Below are 25,434 nucleotides of genomic sequence, written 5' to 3'. Positions count from 1 at the left end.
TGGAAGATGATCACATATCTGAATTGTTACCGGCCTACAATTTTAACACAGGACAAGGTCTTTGTTTCCAATATATAGAAATATCCCAATACGAAGATTTGTGACGCACGTTGAAAATTAGCCAGTGATGATAGATATATGTAAACCTTTGTTTACCAAACAAAACATAATATTAGCTAAATAACAATGTCTTACATTTAAACACTAGAATTCAAATCGACTTTTCTATGTATCTTTATAAAGTATGATTTTAAAAGGTTGGAACGTTAAATAATAGTACACAATTTCAATAAAGAGGAATAATAATATGTTGTATAAAGGATACAACGGTAAAAGAGGGTCTGGATAAAAGTCTCTTTCTTCATTTCTGTATTCTTTAACTTGTAAAGATTTTTTTTTGTATTCTTATTTTATTTGGCTTTATTCTTTATTTCTATATTTACTCTCTCCATTATTAACTATTCGCGATTATTTTGGCCTATTTATAACCATTCTTTATTTGTTTGACCTTTTTTGTACCTATATTCTCCATACCTACCCTCACAGAAGCTGACTCTGGTAAACGCAAAATGAAAAGTAATTGTTTAAAAGTGTTGACATTGGTATTTTAATCCAAACATTTTTTTACTATATTGTCATGAGTTCTTGTGTACCCTTTCCCATAACTTCTAATTCAAACATATGTTTAGAAAAACAAAATAATAGTTTTATTGAACCAAAAAGTAAAGCAAATATAACGACAAAGAATAGCAAACTTAAAAGAAACCAGACAGTAGTTTTAAATGCGTCAATTAATGCCAATATGCGACCAAGTTCTGTATCTATCACGTTTTGCTATACTGTTATAAAGATAAGAAAAACCCATAACACATATTCAAGAATAAAAGGCCTGTTCAGTTTATATTTTATACTTGTCTATTTTCTGTTATACCTCTTCACTTTTTTTTTTTAAATTGAACCGATTACAAGGTTGCATCTACTTTGAAAAATAAGCGACGGATATATAATATGTTTTCTTAAAATATAAACAATTTCGTATTTTCATCATCCGCATGTTTTTGACATTGCTTTATACACCTTAAGGTGGTACCTAACACTTTAACTAAAATTAATTTGGCTCGTTTAATTTTCTTAAAATTTTGACAAAGTATTTACTTTGAACCTTTGACAAAAATATAATAATTTCAAAAAATTTGAACCAACCGTTTTATTAGCAAAATTACACTGGTTGTATAGCAGTTTGACAAACACTTATTTTAATCATTGAGAAGCTTAATATTCCCTTATGATCACTACGTCATTAAAACGTTCTGCTGGTTTTACAGAGTTATCTCCCTGTAGTGTTGGGTACCACCTTAAGATACACAAAACGGTTATATGAGGTTTCCAGTTCAGAAGTAAAATTTAAGAAAAATCTCATGTGTACAAAAAGAAGACTTTTTAAATGAGCAATTATAAAATGAACCTCATTCATACATAAAAGGAACAAAAAGCATAGAATATGGCAAAAACTATTATTAAAAATTGAAGGCAACAGTAGTATACCTTTATTCAATAGTCATAGACTAAAACCGAGGGAAACTATAAGAGGAAAACAACGGAACTGAAAAAAAATGAAATACAACAAAAACATACTCCAACATACATAGACTAAAAAGTGTAATGAAATTGAAATGAAACATAAGTGAGTCGATTTTTGGTATGTGTAAAATTTAATCATGTGTGCAACTGATTACAGATTCTTGTTGTGAAATCAGTTCAAATTCATTTTCCTTGAAGCAGTATTAATTCAAAATAGAATTGTGAAACTTTGTTTTAGATTTATGAGTTTGACTGTCCCTTTGGTATCTTTCGTCCCTCTTTTATAGTAAACAACACGAGACACATCTTAACAAAATACAAAAAAGTAAAATAACAAGAATACCACACTCCAAGGAACATCCAGAACGTCAAGTCCCTTATCAAATGACAACATCAAAAGCGCAAAGACATCAAGCAATGGAAAACAACGTTATATTTCTTACTTTGCACAGGCGAGATAAACACGTACACCGGTTTCTTAAATAAACGATGGTGAACAAAATTGTCCAACGTCATACAGATAATTCATATAGAAGAATAAAGCTCCGGCTTTATCATGCTTTTTACCATTATAAAATAGCTATTTTTGGTAATCTCTTCGTTGATTAATTTTCTTTAGCAAAAAAGACAATGATTCATGTGTTTTTCATAAGATCTGACTGCTGTTATTTAGAATTACTGAGCAAACTTCATGTGTCATCATAACAAACACTTCATATTTCGTTTATTTAAAGAGTGTTATTCTTATCCGAATAGTCACAGGTTTAGGAGTCCACACTAGCTAAATATAACCTGGATTTGGAATATATAGCGTCCATCTGGATGTTCTTTATCTCAAGAATATACGCTTGCAATCTGGTCTTGAGAAAGATAGTGAAAATGTTTTTTTTTTTTATCCTAAAAGTGTATTGCCTCGAAACACCATTAAGACAATCATTATCAACTGTGTAGCCTTTGAATTTGTTGTATAAGACATGCGGATATTCCGAAGTCTATGTTGCCAAAGACATTGGCTATTCAAAGAGTCGATTATACTTACCAGCCATTGCAGTCAAATCATACATACTATTCTAGGGAATGACATTAAGCATCCCATTTTCTTTTTTTCGCGATTGTGACATCCCTGAATTAAACATATTGCCATATTACAATAAGCATGCCTGGTTACACTAGTAAAGCAGGAGCTGTCTACGCTTCCGATAGATGATGACGATGTATGTGTTTCTGTCTTTCACTTTTTCATGTATCGTTTAGAAGACTTTGTCTTTTTTGACATATTTTGTGATATTTTAAACCTTGATTATTTATATTTTCACCGTGATTAGAAGATGAATGGATGATCACATGATATACAAATTTGGATGGATATTGCTGATTACTATAGTCTCTCTAAGAAATAGTGAAAATCTTGAACCAACACATAAATGATCGTACCTTCGGGTCAAGGATGAACATGGTATAGTTCATGCGTAAATCATGTAAGTTAGACGACAATTTGTTGCTTTAAAGAAGCACTGTGCTAAGATTCTTTCTGAACTTTCTTATTCTGATCACGGTGTTGTCCATTCGTTTGATGTGTTTTGTCATTTGTTTTTGCCATGTGATTATGGACTTTCCGATTGAAATTTCCTCGGAGTTCAGTATTTTTGTAATTTTACTTTTTCCACATAGAAATATTGATAAATTAGTCTTTTTTTAAAGTTACTTTTCTTCTTCTTCTTTTTTTTTTGGCAAAATAGATGGAAAAAGATTCAAATATTGATTAAAGCTTCTTATAAGACTGAAGTACAAGAGTTTAATTCTAAATTTCAGAAAGCAACCTTTGCATTTTTTTGCTTATCCTGCGAGAAATACTGCAAACATTCATGCAGAGCCACTATGTATAAGAATACATAAGTATTCGGTAAACAGGAGGTGGAAGGACCATGAATATGCAGATGTATCACACAGTGAAACATGCTTACATACATAATACTGAAGTCAACAAATGTCAAATTGTAATAAAATTTAAAATCATTTCACAAAATCAAAAATGTATTTGGCCAAACCAGTTTCACAGGAGAAAGGTAACTGTACTGTCATACCACATCTTTATACTGTCTAAATGTAAATAATGAGATAAAACAGAAAATTCTTTTTATTCAACAAATGCTATTAACAGTAATATTGTAATGATTCTGGTTTCAAAGTGTAATATTTACATCACAGGCTTTAGCTATTCAATTTATAAAAAAACAAGGTTTCACACAGAAAGGTTCATACATGAAATAAAAATGGCACGGGATAGACATGATAGATATACATGTTAAAAATATGACTTTTCAACCCCATATTTTATTACTTGTGGACGCGGACTAAAATAAAACTTTTAAAAGTTGGAGTTATTCACTTTAAAATTGTACTAGCGCCGTCACGAGTTTGATAACCGTTATGAAATATCTGTGTCTCAGATGCCAAGGATATGTTCAATTGACGTAACCATAAGATTTTCCTCATCTCCTTGGACAGTACTTTATCACATGTTTTGTACTTAAAATGAAAAACTGAAGGTTGCAACATGTGGATCAGGTTCTGCTTAGCATTCTAGATCCTTTAGTTTTTTTGGGGTCTCATTTGCCCTTTTAAACTTTGTTAGTTTGTTAGAAAGCCTGTTTAACTGACGGGGTGTTTTCTCTTTTTTTACTTAATATCTTTAAACTGATATTACACAAAAGTATGGCGGATAAAACCGTTATCAATTGACAAAATGTCGTGAATTATTTAGAACGTCCTTTCATATGGAAATTTGATTATAGATACTTTTGCTTGGAGAGTAAATAAAGAATAATGTGACGCAATGTATTTAATATTACCCAGATATTTTGATCATACAATTGCATAATTTTCATGTAAAACAATTTCTTTGAACAATGACTGTTTTCTTTAGCATATATTCATTAAATGTCAAAAATTCACCTCTTTCCTTACTACAAAAAGAGACACAGAGCACTATGCAAATTATTTTATATCTTTTTGTTTTGAATGATGAAATTGATAATAATTGATATTTGATATTTGAGAAGAACCAATATTCACACGAAGCAGATGAATAAAAACAACTTTGTAGTCATAACGGGTAGTAATATAGAATTCGATTAATTTAACGTAATCGTAGCAATAAAAACAATTTGACGACATTTGACTTTGATTATTGCATCCAATATCATTTCAAATAATGATACCATCGCATTTGAAGTGAACACGAATAAATTTAAAATATAACGAGGTTGTATTTTATAATTTCATTCGATTAGCGTCGTTTGTATGGGTTATCTTTAAGGTGGTATTTGTGTCTTTCGCCATCTTAGATTAAACATAACAAATTAGCCAAATTTGATGCGGATGCAGTTAACTATAAATTTAACTTTTCATTTAAAAGAACCAATTTATAAGATTTAAACTTATAAATAATGATTTCTTTATAAGCGTAAATTATTTTTCTTCTAATGTTTTTAAATTGGTATTATAAGGGGTGGTAACTTTCAAATAGTGTATTTTCTGAAGGAATCTACATAACATCTTGTTATTCTGTATTTTAGCCGAGAAAAAACCCCGGACGGTCACCATATCTTTTCATCTGATATTCTCAAATCAATTAAAAGGGTTATTTAATATACAAACGTAACGTTATTAGCACTTACAATTTGGGCGACGTTCAATTTTAATGAACGTTTGTGCTACACCGTCGGTAAAAACTGCATCCTTTTCCGTCATGTACCATCAAATATACCGAAATAATTAGATGCTATATGGGAACATAAATTATTAATTTGTGATCTACATTAGAGAATTAAAAAAAAACTAAAGAAAGAAAATAAAATCATAACAAATGCTGATTCATTAAAATGAATCGTTGTAAGAATACTGTAAATTATTTTAAGAATTTGTCATAAACGTTTTTAAAAGAGATAAACAATAGTATTAGTTATCGTAAATGCGTTACAGGAGAATGCATTCGTTTTCTCCTTCTGATAGAAATTGGGCGCAAATATTTTTAAGGTTACATTTACTTAATTGATGAAATGATAGTTAATTTGCATAAATGTGTATAATGTTTTGATGATATATATGAAGTGACCAATTAAATCAAATCTATTTATAAACTAACAATTAATGATTTTCCTTTTAATATTTAAATCTGTCATCAACAGTAGATTAATGTTATCTAAAAGTATTTGATCTCGTTTTCGTGTTTCGCCCCGTTTAGTACTACAATGCATTGTTTACTTTTAAAACTTTTTAAGGTAACTGCAAATTACCTAAAAGCTACCAGCTGCCATATCCATATGTATATCCTATTATTGAAAATACTTAAATTGCCAATAACGACGGGGACTCGCCTAACAAGGAAATTATTATACATTTCTTAAACATTTCAGCAGTATCGTTATCTATCACACAAAAGTTTTTTTTCCTGAATTGATATAGTTGATTCTAGTTATCTATACACAACATTGCTCCCATTCAAGTTTTCCTGTCCAACTCCCAGAAGAACCTTGCATCATACCATTATATGTGGCTGAAATTGAAATTGGTACATGTTCAATTTGTATTTGTTAAAAATTCAAGGTCGATTGTAAAATGGTGGAGGACGTTGTATACAAACTTATTATGTACAATCTTTTATATGTACTAGTTGTAAAGTATTGTTAAGCTTAATTTCATGAATATTATTGTTGATTTTCAATGTTATGTTAATTGAATGGTTATCAAGTAAAAACAAATTGTACATAAATCCTTTCATTCTAAAGCAAAACAAAACATTTTTTTAGAACCAGCACACATTATTTACTTTCATGTGTTGTTCGAACGTGCTTAACACCAAAGTATGAAAATTCAAATTTATAAAAAAAAGATGTAAAAAAAAGAAACAAACAAACAGCAAAAAGCAGTTTATAAATTTAACCGATTCCTTTTTTTATTGATTTCTTTATTTCTTACACCATTTTCTTTGACACAAAACAACTTTCTTGTGCTCGAGGCATTAAAATACAGCATTTAAGTTTAATTGTATGCTGTTTTTCGATAATCTTACTTTCATTTTTCATTTTTGTTTTCATTAGAGATATCTTTTTGTAAGGTATACTCAATGTATTCTAGTAGTTCAAATTAAATTAATTTAGCCTCAACAAGTTTCAAACTGCTTTACTCACCTCCCCAACCTGAGATTTGATAGTCGGAATGAGGTGTTGATGGGTTATCTAAATTTGTAGTTAACCATGGCACACGTTTAGTAAACTGGAATGATGTTTTGTCTCTGGAGGTAAGATATGTTTCACGTGATGCAGATTGCCATGTTTGACCACCATCAAGACTCACTACAGTTGTTGATTTATCGATACCATACCCAAACCATTTGTTGTCTTCCGAATCATATCCAATTACACTTGCAAGTATGCTGCTTAATCCTGAAATTATAAACACAATTTACTACAGGATAAATTCGTAGAACTCGCTACTGGCTGGAGGAAAACGATCGTCTATCGAAATGATTTTGTTTAACTAAAAGTCATACCAGTAGTTCTTGATACATTTTACAAATGTATAGAACAATTTCAAATGAAAGTAAACTAGTATATAGTATATCTCAATAAGTTGTTCATCATTTGCCTGGAATACTAAATTTTGAACTTCTACAACAAAAGATACAATGTTTAGACTTGTATTTTTAACCCCTTAACCAAAACAAAGCCTTAGTGATAATAGAATTGCAATTAAAACTGCATATCATACGTCGCTTCAATGTTGGTTTTGCAAAATGTTTTAATAATAAAGACTCTATGGGTCAAATTTATTGAAACTAACAGATATCAATGTTGAAAACAGTCAATCAAAAAGCAATTAAATATCTGATAATTTTTGTTTTGTCGAGATATTGACTTACGTGTCCATTCTGATCCCGTTGTAGAGGAATGACACATTGACGGTGAATTCTTCCTGAAATTAAAAAAACCCCATACTTTTTTATGTTTATTTCTCTCTAGTCATCTGTTTTGTTCGAATGGGCACGATGGGTGGCACATGTGGAACAGGATATTATAAAATTTTCGTTAAAGACATGAAACCATCCAGTTTAATCTTTTGTATTTTTTGTTGTGTTTTGTATACTGTTGTTTGCCGTTTGATCTTATATTTTTGCCATGGTGTTGTAAATTTTATTTCCGTAAGTTTAATTTTGCATGTCCCTTTGGCATGTTTCGCTTCTCCTCTACATGACTTTCAAAAACTTATCTTATATTATGTCGTATTCTGACGGAAGAGAATAACATGAAAAAGAAATGTTCTCATTTAGTAAAAATCTTGAAATTTATTTTTGAAACAATAGTTTTGACAGTTATGCATTTTATTCTAAAAAAAGGTTCAGGATCTGTTCATTTCCGTAATCTTAACAAAAAAGCATTTTGGAATTTGACATGGTTGACCCAGTCAGAGACAATTAAAAAGTTTTTGGATACTCACACTTTTGGATTAACATCACATACAATGACTTTGCCATTTCCTACACCAAAGCTTCTTTCATAAAAATCTGCAATATGGAAAAATGGTTACTGATTGTATAATTAGAAATTATAAATGCCTGTACAGAAAAACAATTGTTTATCTCAGCGATGGAATAAATAGCATACATATTCATACGAATCATTAGACAAAGTCTTTGATGATGTTAATTCGCTGATAAATAAAACGAGTTGCTTTTATAATTTTTGTTTAACTTACTGGAATAAAAAAATATTCATTAGAGAAAATTGTATTGTCATTTCTGTTTGAAATTAGAAAATGAATGTTAGCAAAAGTTTCTTCAGTATATTTGATGCAAAGTAACAATAATTGATACTAGTACTTTAGGTGTGTCAAGTTTCGTACATTGACTTTCTTACTATTTTCATCTAAGCGTCACTGATGGGTCTTATCTAGACGAAACTCGCGTATTACTTTATAAGTCTGGTACCTTTAATAAATATTTACACCATGAATCATTTCATTAGGTTCGAATTCAGTGATAAGTCTCATTTCATGATGTCACTAGCTAGGAAAAAAGTTTGGCGTTATGGCTACGACAATTGAAACACAGTCGTTGTCATCTGAACCATCTGTAATGCGTGCTTTGCAATTACTGAGCATAAAATCCTCGGAATCTGAGGTGTATGTTTTAAGTCGTATTTGTTTTTGGTACAAAATGTCAGTAATCTAATTATAACCGATACAAGTACAAAAACATATGTTGTTAAAATAATATTCACCTGTAGGATGGCTTCGTTTTGGAGCCATAGAACATATATCTGAAAGGAACCAAAAGACAATTTAATATTAAATATTTGTAAATCCGTGTAAAGCACAAACTTGCAATGAAGTCTTCCATAAAGCGTATTATATACTATTTATATGTTGGTTATCATTTCATTTGTAGGTATAAACAATACTTGAATGAACATTATAGAAATCCCGACTTAGGGTACGCCATAAAAGTGCTGACTGTTGAACATCCAAGGTGATTACTAAAGATAACCACTGGATCTGAATTTCATTTGTATTGTTCTTTTCATGTATCTATTTTTTTAATGGAGTCCTTAAAATCTAAACGAATGTCTCAGAGAATCTTTTATTGAGTATATAAACATTGACTTTCAAATATAACTTAAGAGAAACGAATGAGTTGAACTTATAGGATCTGGTAATCACACTGTGACCTCGAATATTTGAACGAAGACATAAGATCGATATTAGAAAGTGACATAACTGAAAAAGTAGTGCAACAACTGACATCTTGGTTACAAAAAAAACCCAATTATTTAGCGTAGTGTAATACATTTGTGATTGTTTCTATAAAGGAATAGCTTTATATTCTTGATTCTCCAAATACTATAGGCAAGCATGTCATAGTGCTTGGATTGGTACCATAAAACCCCGCAAACTCTCGATTAAACAATTATAATAACAGGTGTACAACTTCATATCTATCAGAAGGTTAAATAACATTATTTATATGCGTCACCATACTTGTTCAAATTTTTGATATCCCAAATCAGTTGCGCATCACGAAAATGTAACCGGGACGATGATAAATAAACCCTTTGTGTCGCATACCACCATTGTTTTATGTTGAATTTTGACTTTTCCAAAACAATTGCAACATTTATCCTTGTTTCAAATAAAGAAATACTTGGCATGAGTAAAGTTTTGACCTGTTCTGGTCTACAGTAAACATTTCACATACTATTTCATTGCTTATTTCATAATAATAACCGAAAGTTGACAACACATGTTCACCCTGTTTTGCAGTTTACATAATCTAGTAACCATGTGTCTCTTTGACATATTCCCCATTTCCATTCTCAATTTTATGTGACCCCAATTTATATTTATCAGAAAACCAAATAAAATATGAAAGGCGCTTTGAAACAACATGTTTACGTCTTATAATTTATTATTTTGCAATGAAAAGCAGGCAATCGATGTCACTGCTGGTGGACGTTTTGTCCCCGAGGGTATCACCAGCCCAGTAGTCAACATTTCGGTGTTGACATGAATATTAATAATGTAGTCATTTTTATAAATTTCCTGTTTACAAAACATTGAATTTTACGAAAAATTAGGATTTTCTTATCCCAGGCAGAGATTACCTTAGCCGTATTTGGCACAACTTTTTGGAATTTTGGATCCTCAATGCTCTTCATCTTTACACTTGTTTGGCTTTATAAATATTTTGATAGTGACACTGAGGAGTCTTATGTTGACGAAACGCGCGTCTGGCGTACTAAATTATAATCCTGGTACCTTTGATAACTATTAATTCAAATTGAAAGAATATTTTGTCTCCCCTTTTTTACATGATACCATATGTGACGTATTATGTTTTGGTGGTATTACACCTTCACATTTAATTTGACAATACCATTAATTACCTATTAACAAAACAGTTAATTGCAAACATTGCTAACAACTATAACTTGTATATATATAAAGAGAAATTAAAATATTGTAAATCACGTCTCTATTATTATTTATCGCTATTTTGTGCATTTTTTCTTTGATCTTTTGTTGTGATAATTTTCATTTCATGCTTCTTGCTTGAGATGGAAAAAATATTGCTAGAAACTAAAAAGGCCACGTGGCGTTGCTAACGAAATTGATATTGAAATTGACAACGTCGTCATAGGTAAAATAGCGATAGACAGATTATCATTGGTCATCTCAACTCGATTGCTTTTTTCACTTTCGTTGTACCAGCTCAAGCGAGAAAATCAATCTCGTTGAGATAATCAACGATATTCTATAAAAATATCATTTGTTTACACGAAATTTCAATCATGAATCGATGGATATTACCGTTTCTTTTGTTAATGCAAAATGCACATCATATCAAAACTTTACATGCAAAATATGTTCTTATCAAGAAGCAATATTTTGGTCTATTATTTCAGCTACTGTGGTTATTGACCATTAATTAAAAAGGAAAATGATCAATTTCCGTTTTTATTTAAAAACAGATATCAAAAATAGATATATTGTACTCAAATACTACATTAAAACATATTATTTTTTTCCAAAAATAAATTTAACGATAAAATATAAATGACTTTAGAAACTAATTTCATTAGTTTAATATCTCATTGAACCGATAGTGACGTATTTCAAACGTATTAAAATTCATAAATTCAACCAGTAAATTAAAAAGCATCAGATATCATAATACAATATTTCTCATTAATTTCCAGAGATATGATTGAAGAATAGATCAATATTGATTTGGATAGAAATAAACAGCAATACTTGAAAAGCAAATAGCAATGGCACTGCATGAACTGAACATTAAATTCGCCATGGTTGATGTTCACTATCATTATAACCTTTATTATGGAAGGGAAAACTGTGAAAACAGATTCAAAATTGACAAAAAATGGTTTTATAAACTTTTGTGTTCTGAAAAGTTAACATTGCTCACTAAATTATACACCAGACGACATCAGTCGGTGGAGAAAATCAATAATTTGCAAATTTTTCCAAAGTTAATTCAGATAATATACTGATCAGTAGATGGTTTACAATATCATTGTATGGTTCAGATTCTGAAAAACTTCAATACCTTCTAACTAGAGTTGAAAATATGCGGAAACATTGCAAACCTTAGTAAAATACAAAAATACTACGGAACAAAAAGAAAACAGGCATTCCTAATGGCGGAATATGTTGGTGACTTTAAGAAAAAAAAACCAAGAAGATACCAAGTATATAGCAAAAATTCATAGAAAAAAATCAAATATGACCTTTTGGCATTGTAACGATTTTGTTTCGAGTTTCACTTATGTGTTTTTAAAGACGAATAACGCGTCTGGCTTTTAAAAGTACAAGACTGGTATATTTACTGACTTGTTACTGGTATATTTGCTGACTTGTTTTTGGTATATTTGCTGACTTGTTATTGGTATATTTGCTGACTTGTTATTTGTATATTGGTGATTCAGACATTTTGTAAACTGATTTGCAAGCACACAAGAAGTGTTTCTGAACTTTCCTTCTTCATTAACATTCAAGGCAAATAATTTAGAAAATCCATTCAAACAATGATCGTGAGTCGTCTTACCAACGAAACCGTCGAAAGTAAATGTGTCTCAGTTAACGGATGACATCGTGGCTGAAATAAATAATTGCCTCCAGAATTTACGGGTCTTTTCGATTAAGTCAGCAGAGTAAGTAATTTCGTGCTTAAGATGATTGATTAAATGGCATTAACCGTTATGAACCATCGTCAAACCTATATATGCGATCATTTCAATTGTGATTTTTTTTCACAAAAAATAAATTTTAAATAAATATATATTTACATACCTGTTGGAGCGTCGGAAGTAACGTGACAACCAAACAAACCAAATTTAACAGCTAAATCAGGTGCGACTCCATTTGAATTGTCCTCGGTTATATATATTCGTATATATACAGCGTCTACCAAACGTGTTGGATAAACTATAGTCTCACTAAATGGCACGACAATAGACACCTGATAAAGAAAATGCCATATACAGATCCAGATATTTTATAAATTTTAGAAAAAAAACTAATGTTAATTGTTAAACTCAAGACGAATTTACTTTGTTGAAGACTTTTGCAAGGTTACAAATATGAATGCATATATATTCACCGTATCGTCGTTTTGTTTGTTTTAAAAGTTACAAGTAGTTATTCCCAATACACGTATTTTTATATTATACTCTTCTGATGCCACACATAGTAAACATATATTCGCCAAAAGTATTATCCACCTTGATGTCAACACTTATGTGTTGACATAACTATCATTGATACCGCCATTATCACAAAATTATCACTAAATTAACCGTCCACAACATGTGATTACTATAGATTCATTTATTTTCGTGGGTACCAATTATCGTGGACTAAGGAACACTTGCAAGTTTGTGGATATTTGATATCGTGGTTTTGCCGAAGTCTGAATTCTCCTATAGGAAATTTGTCATTTGTTGAATACCTAATCTCGTGGTTGAACTATACCCATGAAATCAAAGAAAATTGGTATAAAACGAATAATAATGAATCAACAATATTCAACACTCTATTGTGTTTCTATTCTGAAATACACAGATGGCCTTATTTAATACTCACAATTTCTCCATTTTGCCAGGCGAATCCATCATCACTGTAAGTTAGTGTCAGTTTAGTAGGATAGTGTGTAAACCCACTTTTATGTTGCACAAGGATCTTTGTAACTTTTGTTTTATTTCCGAAGTATACTTGAAAAAATCTTAAGTTGTCGAACAGTTTCCCTCTTTTAAATGGGCTCCATGCTGTTAAAAAAAAGAAGTAAGGAATTAATCCTATGAAGGCTTGTGAATCCATTTGTCGGTCTCATAATGACTTTAGCAATACTGATTGAGTTTTATTTTCTAAAGACACACAAACAAAATAGATTTTCCGTTTGAAAAGCCTACATTTTTGTACATAAGGGTCAAGTCGTATGTTTTCATTGTACCAGTATACATGATTTTCAAAGTTCCCCGTGTATATAATGGAGCTTTTCAACAAAATGTTCCTATTTATATGTATACAAAATATATCAAAGGGACATTCAAAGTCATAAGTTGAAAATGAACTGACAACGCCATGATATAATGAAAACATTTCATTTGAAAATTGGATGGCCTTTCACTTTCCTTGATGAGATTGAAGTTAGGCACATACAATGGAGTCAGTGAATTTAGAGTTTTCCCAAGCTATTTGCATTGTGAACAGTAATCAATAAATAAGATAATTTGAACTTTAATTTTTTTTCTCTAGGTTCTAAAAAAAAGAAACCACAGTAAACTAAAACACAGATGAATTAGTACAGGTTAATATTCCCTTACCATATATCTTTTGTGCTATGAAAAACAGATTAAAAAATGCTTCTATAATGGAGAATGAGTGGTTTCGATCCGACTTTGTGCACACACTGTCTAAAGAAAAGCAAAACCTGTGATTGATAGCATGTAATTTATTATAAAACAGAACTCACCAGATGTTCCATTTACTCTGCCATGGAAAGATGGTCTAGCAGGATCATCTTCTACCGACGACAATATCTGACAATCGTCTATTCTTCCGTCCTCCATTCCAAGGGAGCCATCACATACTGAAATAGTAATGAAACAGCATGCTAATAGTTCATAATTGAACAATTACAAATAACCCCCTCCCCAAAAAAACGATAACACAGAATGCAGATCAAAATTGTATTATATTACAGCGTCATTCCCCTTAAAAACGAATCTTTAATGCTGCTTAAACAAATATTTTCCTTCAATTCGTTTGATGTGTTTGAGCTTTAGAATTATTATTCTTTTTAATAAGGGATTTCTGTCTAGCATCATTAATGACTTCAAAAATTAAATATGCAGGGGCGAATCTATGTTTGAGCTTACTAAAGAAATCAGCAAAAATTATGCAAGAATCTGTTTAATTGCTCAGGCATCAATCGTGAAAACTAAAGTTTGTGGTATTTTCTATTTGTACTTCTGTTTTTATAATGAGTTTTGTAATATTACTGCACAGTTGGTACATGATTTCCTTAGTAATATGAATCAAAATTTTTTATAAATTAGTTTTGATTTTTTTTATATATATAAGTCTAAAACTTTAAACAGACCTCTCCCTATTTCACATCTAACACCTGCCTCATACTAATCATATATATTTGACGAATTTTTACACAGACTATCTTATCCAAATACATACATATACATATATGATTACAGGTTAATTTGTAACACGTACCATCAGCTCTAATAACACTTATAGTAAAGTTGACTTGTTGTAATTCTGTTGTAAAGAAATCGTCTGCTGTAAATGAACTTCCTGCTCTAGGAAACATGTATGTACCGGCTTGGTATGATACAACAGTCCTATCAGTTGTCACATCTTCAGGTACCGTCATAGATGTATTTGATGCTAACGTAAGACTTATACTGATGACGTCACATAATAACACGTTGTCAAACTAATAAAACGACAAATCCTTGATGTATTATAGATTTGAACATTGTAAGACACAGTTACTAAATTAAAGCCAATACAAAACACGTTTTTATCCAAATATTATTTATTTTAAAATCTCTACAAGTATGAAAGAATTGGTCAATGCATTTTTTCAAAAATTTTCTATCAATAATCTAATATATTGCTTTCTACAAAATGTTTTGATTATGCTTTTGGTATGCCCAGTTTGATGAAACAAAACTAACCTCAATTATAACAATTCCATTTTCGTAATTTGTTGTGTATGTCGATGTATTGACCACTACATTGGTGTGTACCATATATGGAGGAATGTAAAACAAGACACTAGCATTAGTAGCTAACGCAGTGGAGTTCTCATCGTGTTGTAAGGTAGCTTCCACAACAATATTTGTGCTACATTAAGAATAGAAGAAAAAATAAGAACTGGTTCTTTTCAATCATTATTATGGATTTGTATTGTTACGTTTGTAATTGAAAGTATAATCGTGATTCAAAAATATTTTTGTGTCAGATATTGCTTAAGGTTTATGTACCCTTCTGTAGCTATTTTTGTACGAATTTTTCAAACCTCTGAAGCAAGGGTTTATTTTTTACAAAAAGTTCTAAGCAACCTGTAAATTCCAAAACACCTCGTGCTGAGTCACTGAAGTCGAGCGCACCCTAAAAGGGCCATATTTATATTTGTTTTAACCAATAACTACATTTATAAACATGTTTTAAGGAAATCAATGCTAGCACTGCATTCAATAATCCTATATCTATCAGTCTTCAAATTGCCAAATATGAGAGTACAAGGATTAAGGCTGTTGATTTTCTATAAATATCTTGATTTATTTTCCACAAAGTCCTCTTTTTCTATTAAATGCAATGGAACAGTAAAACATAATGCTTTGCATCAACTTTCCCCTTGGAATATGTACAAAATGGCATATCTCTATTATTCATTATATCTGTAGTTTTGATACAATTGAAGTTAGAAAAGTTCGTACATAAATGGCCACAGAAGGGTACATAAACCTTAACAGTATCGTTAGAGAGCACGTGTTCATTGCAGTGAAATAGGAATTCGAACAGTCAAGGGCTATTGTATTACTAGCCTTATATAAAGTTATTAATATCTTATTCAATTAGTGCTTGCTACATGTAATAATGCAATCATTTGATAGAGTTATATTTTACGTAACAATGTAAAAGAGACAGATGCTCTTCATAAAAAATAGTTTAAAATACACTTTGAAGTGCGCAGGAAGAGGAAATGCACATTTCAATATTAAACATTGAATGTTCCTAAAGGAGGTAAATCCAGAAAAGCGTTTCGGACGCATTTATTTAACACGAACACATTTAATAGCAGCTATTTTTTATAAAGAAATTACATTCTATTTTATTTGTAACAAACCTAGATGACAACGTTTCATTCACAACTGCGTCCACTTTAAGAATTGGATATTCTAACCCTGTTCGTGACACTGTAATGTCATGATCAACTATAAAAATATAGCTTCCAAGTTTGGCACCAAAACTAAATTTCAATCCTGCTCCATTGTCAGTGATTTCATTGTCACTAAGTATGATATCAACCTCGACATTCACAGCGTTGTCATTGGATTCTGCGTTTTCTCTCCTGTATGACAAACCTACAGACACGTAAAACGTGGAAATATATTATAAATGTACTGAAAATTTCCTCGTTTAACAATTATCAAAAACATCATTTTGAAGTTACTGGATTATACATAATAATCATCAAGACTTCTTTTGTATTGTTTACTAATATGAAATATGTTTCTACCTCTATACAATGTTGTTATGTTTGTTACAACATCGTTATTTTCATTGAGTAATAAATCAAACATGTTAACAACCTCTTTCTATTTTTGTTTTAATGAGTATATATATTGTGTACAAGTTATCATTTTGTACAAATTATAATTTGTATTTTGACTTTGTACAAATTATAATTACAAAAGTTGACAGAAATTCACTTATAACTTGTACAACAGTTCTAAATATGAGTTTTAGTGACATATGCATTGATTCACACGATAGAATTGTAATTAACTAAATAAATAATTGACGATGACAATAATTGTAGTAAAGAGAAAAAAGACTTTCATAAAGTAACCAATATCACAGACCCAGATATAAGCAAAAAAGTGCATTACTATTTTTTATATGTGGTTAAACAGAGAGTTAAATGTCATGCAACTGAAAGTTGATCTAGGTCGAAAATACAAACCTGCATTTGTAACAATGCCGAAATCAATATATCCTTTGTCATTTTGACAATTATCTAATGAAGAATTGTAAACAGGGTGGAATGCAACATTCTTCGTTGTATTCTCGTACAAACACTTTATATTCTTCCCAGCAGAAATAAGCCTTATGTCTTTAACAATTGCAACTGCTGTGCCATTGATTGGTAAACTAACATCTACGATTACATTGGAAACTGACATTGCCGGGATATTCATCACTAACGGAAATGTTACCACTTCTCCTACCGTCATTGTTGTCGGCGATGTTGTGTTAATCATTAATATCGTATCATTGTTAAACAATGTTGGCTAGAGAATAAAATACAAATAAATAAAAGTATGATTATATTGATATTTGATAAAGATCTTTCATTATAACATTTGCTTTGTTCAGATTGTGCATTATCGTGTAAAAAGCATGTAAAAGATGTCAAAAAAATACTCTAAGGCCGATGCCGTCTTTACTATCTTTAAAACTGATTTGATTTTTTTAAAGCTAATAAGGAGTAAATATAACGGCTGCAAATATTGCGAGAAGCCATGAAAGTAGTTAAATTATGTATAACAACCTCAAAGCATGCATTTTAATTATTGTAGCTCAAATATTAAAACGAGACCTACCGACTGTTTTTCTACGAAAGTATCTGTGATCGTGAGATTCATTTGAGCAACATATATCAGTGCATCGTTTGTGTTGACAGTCACATGGAAAAAAACTACATCTCCGTCATTCAATAAAGCGTCAGGCAAAACTCGCGCAACTGCTTCAATCTGAATCTAAAACAACAAATTAGAATACAAAATTAGTACGAGACTGACTGAGATTTCGCTACCTATGATATTTATTGCATGTCTAAAATGTCTTAATGAATTACAAGCTGAGGTGAAAACTGTTTGATCAAATTCAATGAATAATTTTTAGAACTCTCTTTATTACTTAGATGCAAATGCACGAAATAAATAGGGATTTAGGAACTAGTGTGTCTTACTGTGTAAAAACTTGAAACCGAAAAAAATATTAAAATCAACCTTAATACCTTCTCAAATTTCAGAAGAGATTTTGACCCGATAAATCATAGGATTTTGCTGTTTGTGTTATCTATCTAAATAGTAGAGTATTATATCTTACACTGCAAACTTTTGACCAATTATATTTTAAAGTTTTATTTATGAAAGCAATGGTTTACCTTATTGTGACTGTCCACTCCAACATTAACTGCAGAACTACAAACATAGCCTAGATCTATTGTAACAATGTCATTGTACAACGACCCAGTTCTACAAATAAAACAATGATGAATTAAATAAATGATATCTTTTTTTCTTTTTTCGACACTGTGAACCATTATCTTATACTATAATATAAAACAGTCTCAGTACTTTTTGAAAATAACTTTGATAAATTACAAAAGGCAACAGTGTGCATCTGTTGTTTCCTTTTAATTGCAAAATCATTTCATGTTAACTTTGAATGGAAACCGTTTCCCTCCACTTGTTATCTTGCCATTGGTTTATGTTAATGAGTGCAATATCTAGACTGTTTTCTCTTTCAGTTCATAAGCATATTCATTTAACGAATTTTTCGTTGGTTTGACTTGCGACTTATATCTACCCTAACTGAATGAACAGAAACATATTGACTCTTTAAATCGAAGGTCAATCAAGTATTTGATTTGGCCTCCAACCTTTTTGATTTTAGCTACATTGGTGAGTATGGTGTAGATGAAACGCGCTTCTGTGTTATCAGATCATCAATCTCTTTTATTAGATGGGAATTTTCCCGTCTTTAACAGAGAGATATTTATGTACAAATATTTTTCAAACCGATGCATAATGCCAATGATATGTTCAACGGACAACCAAGGGAATCGATCATGTTTGAATTAAGGCAAAAAACGATAAAGGGGCTATGTCACAGATTTCACCGTTCTAGTAAATACTTGCTTATGTTACTCACAACGCAGGGTGAATGAAAATGTAATAACTTATCAAAGAAAATATTTAAGATGAAGAGTAAATGACAATACGATAAAAAAACAAAGTTAAAAGCATGCATTCATTAAAATTCGCGTAAATAAAATTGTAAGTATCAGGACGAACTGACCTCAATAAAACTAAGTGGACTTCATTTTTAAGACACGATTTGTTGTTGTACGTTTAATAAGAAAAAAGGATCGACGATATATTGGTAATTCTAATATAACATTGCACAACGAAATATTACAACAACAAAAAAAAACATGAAAATCGTGTAACTACATTTTGGTTTTAGTAAAATACCTGCTCTGAAATGTCGGGAACAGCCTTGTTTTATCTATACAGGGAAAGTGGGAACCAACAGCAATGACTGCAGCGTCACAGATTTCAATCTGGCCTGAAATCTGCACAGGAGTGATGAAACTGACAGTTATCTTTTGTGTATTAGTTTCAGGCAGAGTAAGATCGACAATAAATCGTTTCCCTTCTCCCTTTGCCACTGAATCGTCCGTATCATTTCCGGATATTTCACCAACGGAAAAGGCAAAACTACCACTCTGGGTAACAGCCTGAAGCGAAGCACAAAACAACCGGCATTAAAGTATGAAAATGTTAAAATGTTATTAAATATTATAAATATCTGAATAAATAAAGACAGCAGTAGTATACCGCTGTTCAAAATTCATAAATTGATAGAGGAAAAACAAATCCGGATTACAAACTAATACTGAGGGAAACGTATCAAATATAAGAGAACTACGAAACAACAGAGACACAACACTGAAACGTAACACACACAGAAACGAAATATAATGTAACAATGCCCATTTTCCTGGTACAGGGCATTTTATAAAAATTTTATGGATTGAGCCTGGTTTTGTGGCATGCCAAATCACTCGTTGCTATATTCTTTCTCTTTTTGAATCTTTTGATTTACAATTCTTTTTATTTAATTCGCAAATGAATGGGTTTTTTTTAAACGAAATTAAAGTAAGAAACTTTATCCTTTTCTACGCATACACAATTTGTTTTGATACGACGTTATCAACAACGCCAAGTGTTGTGTGTGACGTCATAGGAGTGAAATAGCCACGCTTATTGTGAAATTTTTGGTGTATATTTCATTGGGAAATCAATGTAATTCATTGCAACCAATGTAGTAACAGACATCATAAATAACTGAAACAAATTCTCATTGAATAATAAAAATTTGAAAAAAGATGTAGACTACTACGAATTTTATGATATAATTTGTCATAAAATTATAGAGACATTTTTAAATTTTAGAATGCTTTTGATAATAATGTTGTTTGTAAGTATGCACTTATATGACTCTTTGGTTATCTTTGTGTGGTGAGTTTTAAGAAGCATTACCGAGTCAAATCCTGATGTATTATAAGTTGCCTGTACATTGTCACTTAAAGATGTGGCAACCCCACCGGTACTGGTTGTAACATCGACCTTGAAGGGGAATACAGTGGTATCGGGCACTAATGTGGTTTCACTGGATAACTTTACTATAACTTCAAATATCAAAGCATTGCTGTCAAAGTAATCATTAGATGCAACTGTCGTTGTTCCTAAAATATGAAATGTCAAATAATACATATGTTTTCATAATTTTAAATAAATAAATATAGTAAATAATAGCATGTATAATGTAAGAAAACAAAGGCAGTATGCATTTCACGCCACTTTGGTGAATGTAATAGTTGTATTTAAAAATTTATATCCGTAGGGAGGTGTTTTTATATTTTTATCATAACTAAACCTATCGAAATTCTGAAATTTAGGATTATCATTGCGGCTTTATAATCAATCTAGTAAAATACATGTAAGCCTAAACTAACATATAAACAGTTGTTCTATATGCATCGGTTTTAATAATATACATCTTTTAGTTAAATTTTGCGTGATTAATCCTTTTTATCTTACCTCCTATACATTTCTAGGAATATGATCGGTTAAAAGCGACCTCGTGGAGACCGTGTATATTCCATAATATGTTAGTAGGTAGGCGGGGCTTATTTCAAAACCCGGTTAATATTGGATATACGACTTAGGCACTGTTTGATTATTTAAAAGAATTGAAAATTCTGTTTAATATTGTTATATCAAGGTTGTTGATAATAGATCTTTATCGTTTACATTAGTGTTTTTTTTTTAGGGCAGACTAATTGAAGAAGGTTCTTCAAATCGAACACCTGAACACTTTAATACAGAGATAAGAAGATGTCTCATTATAGCAAATACTGTGGATTAATTATTATTCGTTGGATACCAATTTTCGTGGATTTCGTGGGAACAGGTGAACCACGAAATAAAATGTTAAACGAACACCAAATTTTCTATAGGCTTGTATGCAGATTTTGGCAAAACAACGAAATTAAATATCCACTAACATGTAAATTTTTCTAAATCCACGAAAATTGGTACCCACGAAAATAAATGAATCCACAGTAAGACAACTTGAGTCTAAATTCAACAAATAAAAAAGTCGGTAAGATAATTTCGTTACATAGTGTGCTAGTGACCTCACCCTTATATGGAACTTACTAACCCTGTATATATCATATTAGGTCACTAAAACACTATGTAACTAGTAATATGCTATTAAATTGTATACACAGAAGAGTAATTAAATGAAAATTCAAAATTTTTAAAAATTAAAAAAAATACACTGCCTCTTTGTGAAAATAATTATTATTCCCGTCGGTATAGCTTACTAGACAGCGACAAATTCATGAAGTAACACCATTAAAAAGCAACTTGAACTATAAATTTGAACAAAAAGATTTAGTTATTCCTGTTTTTAATCTTTTTTTCTAAATCATATCGATTAGAAGTTACCGCACCATCTCGTTTACTAATGTTGTCACCTGTGGTATTTGAAAATTCCGATTTGACTGACGTATCTATACTTCATTGTCTTGAATTAAATCGACAATAAACCAGTTATCCAGTTCTTAGGTTGGATATAGAAAGTAAAATAACAAAATACTGAACTCCGAAGAAAATTCAAAACGGAAAGTCCCTAATCAAAAGACAAAATCAAACGATAGAACGCATCAAACGAATGGACAATAACTGTCATATACCTGACTTGGTACAGACATTCTCAATCGTAGAAAATGGTGGATTGAATATGGTTTAATAGCGCTAAACCTCTCACTTGTATGACAGTGGCATCAAAATGAGTTAACAAAACAGAAATATAAGTAAAATTGTCAAAATATAAATACAACTATCATCACTAGGTCACAATCTCAATAAAACAAAAACAAACAAATATATAACAAAGAAGCTCAAAAAAGGAAATATAAAATTTAACAACCACATGCATTACTACTTATAAATGTATTTAAAATCAACCAAAATGACTGCCTTGCGAGGTTCATAACAACTCGAGTAGAGAGTCGAGTGTTTGATGTTACCAAATGTTATAGGAGATAACTGATCAACATATTTGATTCTAGTTTAACCAATTGAGGTTGGTTTTTAATTTCATTGACTTCTCATGAAGATCTTGCACGGCAGTAAATTTTATTTTTCATTTATAAAGCAGAACATTGAACATTATCTTAAACAAATGAAGTGGTGTTTTTTCATAAACAAAATGTTAAAAATACTCTTTTAAATTAACTCTTTTTTAAGTAAAGAAACATTACATAATAGAAACACATATGGTGAATACCTGTATTTGTGACAATGCTCATATTCAAACTGGCCTGTGTATTTCCAACATTATTGCTGAATGCTGTGTATGTTGGTTCTATGGTAGTTTTTACGCATGGAAAATTGTCTCCAACTTCTTTTAAGCGAAGGCCACAAATACTAAGTCCTGGGGTTGTTGACTCTGCATCGATTTTCAGATCTATACTTTCACCTGGATGTACTTTTATCAGAAGGCTGTAAATGATTGGCATACCAATGGGAACAGTTGTAAATGATGAGTTTCTGTTCATGCTAATGTATGGTGCAGTAGTCTGAAAACAATATTTCTAGTAAAACAGGATTCTTGATTCATGCTCAAACAGTTTGATTTAGAACATTTGGACATTTTTAATAAGCTTTATTGATAATTCGATCGAAGAGGCACATTGATTTACATAAAACACAATAACGCATAGGTACTAATTTCAAATTCCAAAAATAATGCTTTCCTCACAAACACTCTGTATACAGATAACTAAGAACTGCATACTCCTCGTTATAATTATATTAGGGTGTAAAAGCGTGGACCGAGGTATGTTTTGTAAAATTTTGAAAACCACATATTTAAAGCGCACTGTAAATGCTTTTACAACCCTTTCAAATTATAAAATGTCCTCCATTAGTTGTAAATTTCTATTTGATAGAATGATGCGGTTACAATAGAACATTTAAACCTCTAAACTGCTTAACAAGTATCATAAGTATTATTATTTTTTATACATACTGGAGAAATAGTCGCTGGTGTCTTAAGAATAATAGCCAGCTGACCAACCCATATTTTAGTGGTGCTATACATATTTCCAGCACTAATCCATTCTTTTGCTCCATCTACTAAACCTTCGTGATCATCAACTTTAATATCAAGCTCCAATCTCATCAGATCTTCATCTGCATTGTTAACATCCTCTTTGTTGCAAACTTTTGGGATGTTCAGTATCGCTCTGTCATTTCGGCCATCACTAAATCTGTTTAGAAAATAAATAGAGTTAAAACAATACGTCGCACCTTATTTCCCTTGTCAACCCCTGACTAAAATTATTGCAAAACAATATATCAAATGTGCTGGAAGAAAGACAAAACATACCAAAGAGATATTCAACCTCAAAGGTAAAATATAAACTGAAAATGATAACTGGCTTATATATTGTTCAAACTATAGCTGCTGAAGCATCCATGTTATCACATGTGACAGCTCAAAACATGATGACGTCCATAGACGTTCAAAGAGATGAACTCGTAGATAACTGCAGGGTACTCAAACACTGGAAGTGTCGTCATAACAGTTATCAGTTTTGATAACGACGAAATCTTGGTATTCCAGATAACTTTGATAAGATGTACAGTGTAAAAACTCGTTAAAAATATCAGGCGTGTAGTTTCATACACAGACATGTGTAAAAAGGAGTAAGAATACTTTTTGCTGTTGCCAAATAAAGGAATTGATTACAAATAAATGTTTGCATATTTCAACTGAATTAAAAGAAAAATACAAGTGGGTTAATATGAATATATATATATAACAATTGCCATCCATTTCTCAACTTAGTCTATTTATTGTTTGAGACAATAAATTATTGCATATAAAATTGAAGAGGAAAATCGTCTCACGATCGTCAATGTTGATAAAAAGAGACAACCGGGGATATGAGTTCCATGGCTTATATATGATACTAAAGAACCTAAAATTTTTCTAGAGCAAAGATAAGACCTGAACAACGTCAGAAGTTTTGTATAGCAGTTTACTCACCTGGATGAATAGGTAAATAGTGTGTTAATCCACTCTGGGGCAACACATGGTAAGTTTTTACCAACACTTGTCATTCTTGCTCTACATATCGACAGTTTAGCAGTCGTATTTCCTAGTGGCATAATTGCCTCGATATTCATTTGGGGGTAGGTAACGTCTCTGTTTGTTGTGATGTCATAGTAAACCTTCGTAGCAGCGCCGACGTTAACTTCCTCTTTACCATCTGCATACGTCATGTTGAAGGAAGGAACTGTTGTGTTCTAATATCAAGAAAATTATAATACTTTTTCAATATACGTAATTGTGTTATCAAATACTTTGTTTAAGTTTGTTTTGAATGGTGTCAGACATAATATAAATAATGTAAGTGAATAACACAGATCTAATGAAACCGAAAACCAAAATAAAGAAACTAGTAAAAATGTCCACTGAAAGACATGAGAAATAATATTGCAAAATATCATTTATATAATTATATAAACTAGAGGCTCTAAAGAGCCTGTGTCGCTCACCTTGGTATATGTGAATTAAACAAAGGAAGCAGACAGTTCATGACAAAATTGTGTTTAGGTGATTGTGATGTGTTTGTACATCTTACTTTACTGAACA

The 25,434-nt window shown here is 30.9% G+C and overlaps 1 protein-coding gene across 1 annotated transcript in view; it reads right to left on the bottom strand.

Moving 5' to 3' along the window:
* Window positions 1-3,700: 3,700 nt before the first annotated feature.
* The window catches only part of LOC134680633 (uncharacterized), a 60,844-nt gene continuing 39,110 nt past the window's right edge, over window positions 3,701-25,434 (bottom strand). Inside the window, exons 10-28 of the mRNA XM_063539758.1 lie at window positions 24,826-25,085; window positions 23,803-24,043; window positions 23,059-23,350; window positions 20,739-20,944; window positions 19,668-19,933; window positions 18,575-18,665; window positions 18,009-18,164; window positions 17,369-17,696; window positions 16,529-16,766; window positions 15,354-15,522; window positions 14,887-15,109; window positions 14,129-14,245; window positions 13,240-13,421; window positions 12,448-12,616; window positions 8,862-8,900; window positions 8,080-8,146; window positions 7,505-7,557; window positions 6,774-7,028; window positions 3,701-6,139 (exon numbers count right to left, since the gene is read on the bottom strand). Coding sequence (XP_063395828.1) covers window positions 6,063-6,139; window positions 6,774-7,028; window positions 7,505-7,557; window positions 8,080-8,146; window positions 8,862-8,900; window positions 12,448-12,616; window positions 13,240-13,421; window positions 14,129-14,245; window positions 14,887-15,109; window positions 15,354-15,522; window positions 16,529-16,766; window positions 17,369-17,696; window positions 18,009-18,164; window positions 18,575-18,665; window positions 19,668-19,933; window positions 20,739-20,944; window positions 23,059-23,350; window positions 23,803-24,043; window positions 24,826-25,085 — 3,429 coding nt within the window. The 3' untranslated portion in view covers window positions 3,701-6,062. The remainder of the gene's footprint in view (window positions 6,140-6,773; window positions 7,029-7,504; window positions 7,558-8,079; window positions 8,147-8,861; window positions 8,901-12,447; window positions 12,617-13,239; window positions 13,422-14,128; window positions 14,246-14,886; window positions 15,110-15,353; window positions 15,523-16,528; window positions 16,767-17,368; window positions 17,697-18,008; window positions 18,165-18,574; window positions 18,666-19,667; window positions 19,934-20,738; window positions 20,945-23,058; window positions 23,351-23,802; window positions 24,044-24,825; window positions 25,086-25,434) is intronic.

The sequence above is a fragment of the Mytilus trossulus genome, chromosome 1 (assembly GCF_036588685.1).
Source record: "Mytilus trossulus isolate FHL-02 chromosome 1, PNRI_Mtr1.1.1.hap1, whole genome shotgun sequence".
Classification (NCBI taxonomy): Eukaryota; Metazoa; Mollusca; class Bivalvia; order Mytilida; family Mytilidae; genus Mytilus; species Mytilus trossulus.
Note: the sequence above shows the minus strand (reverse complement) of the source record. Positions and strands in the feature narration are given on the sequence as shown.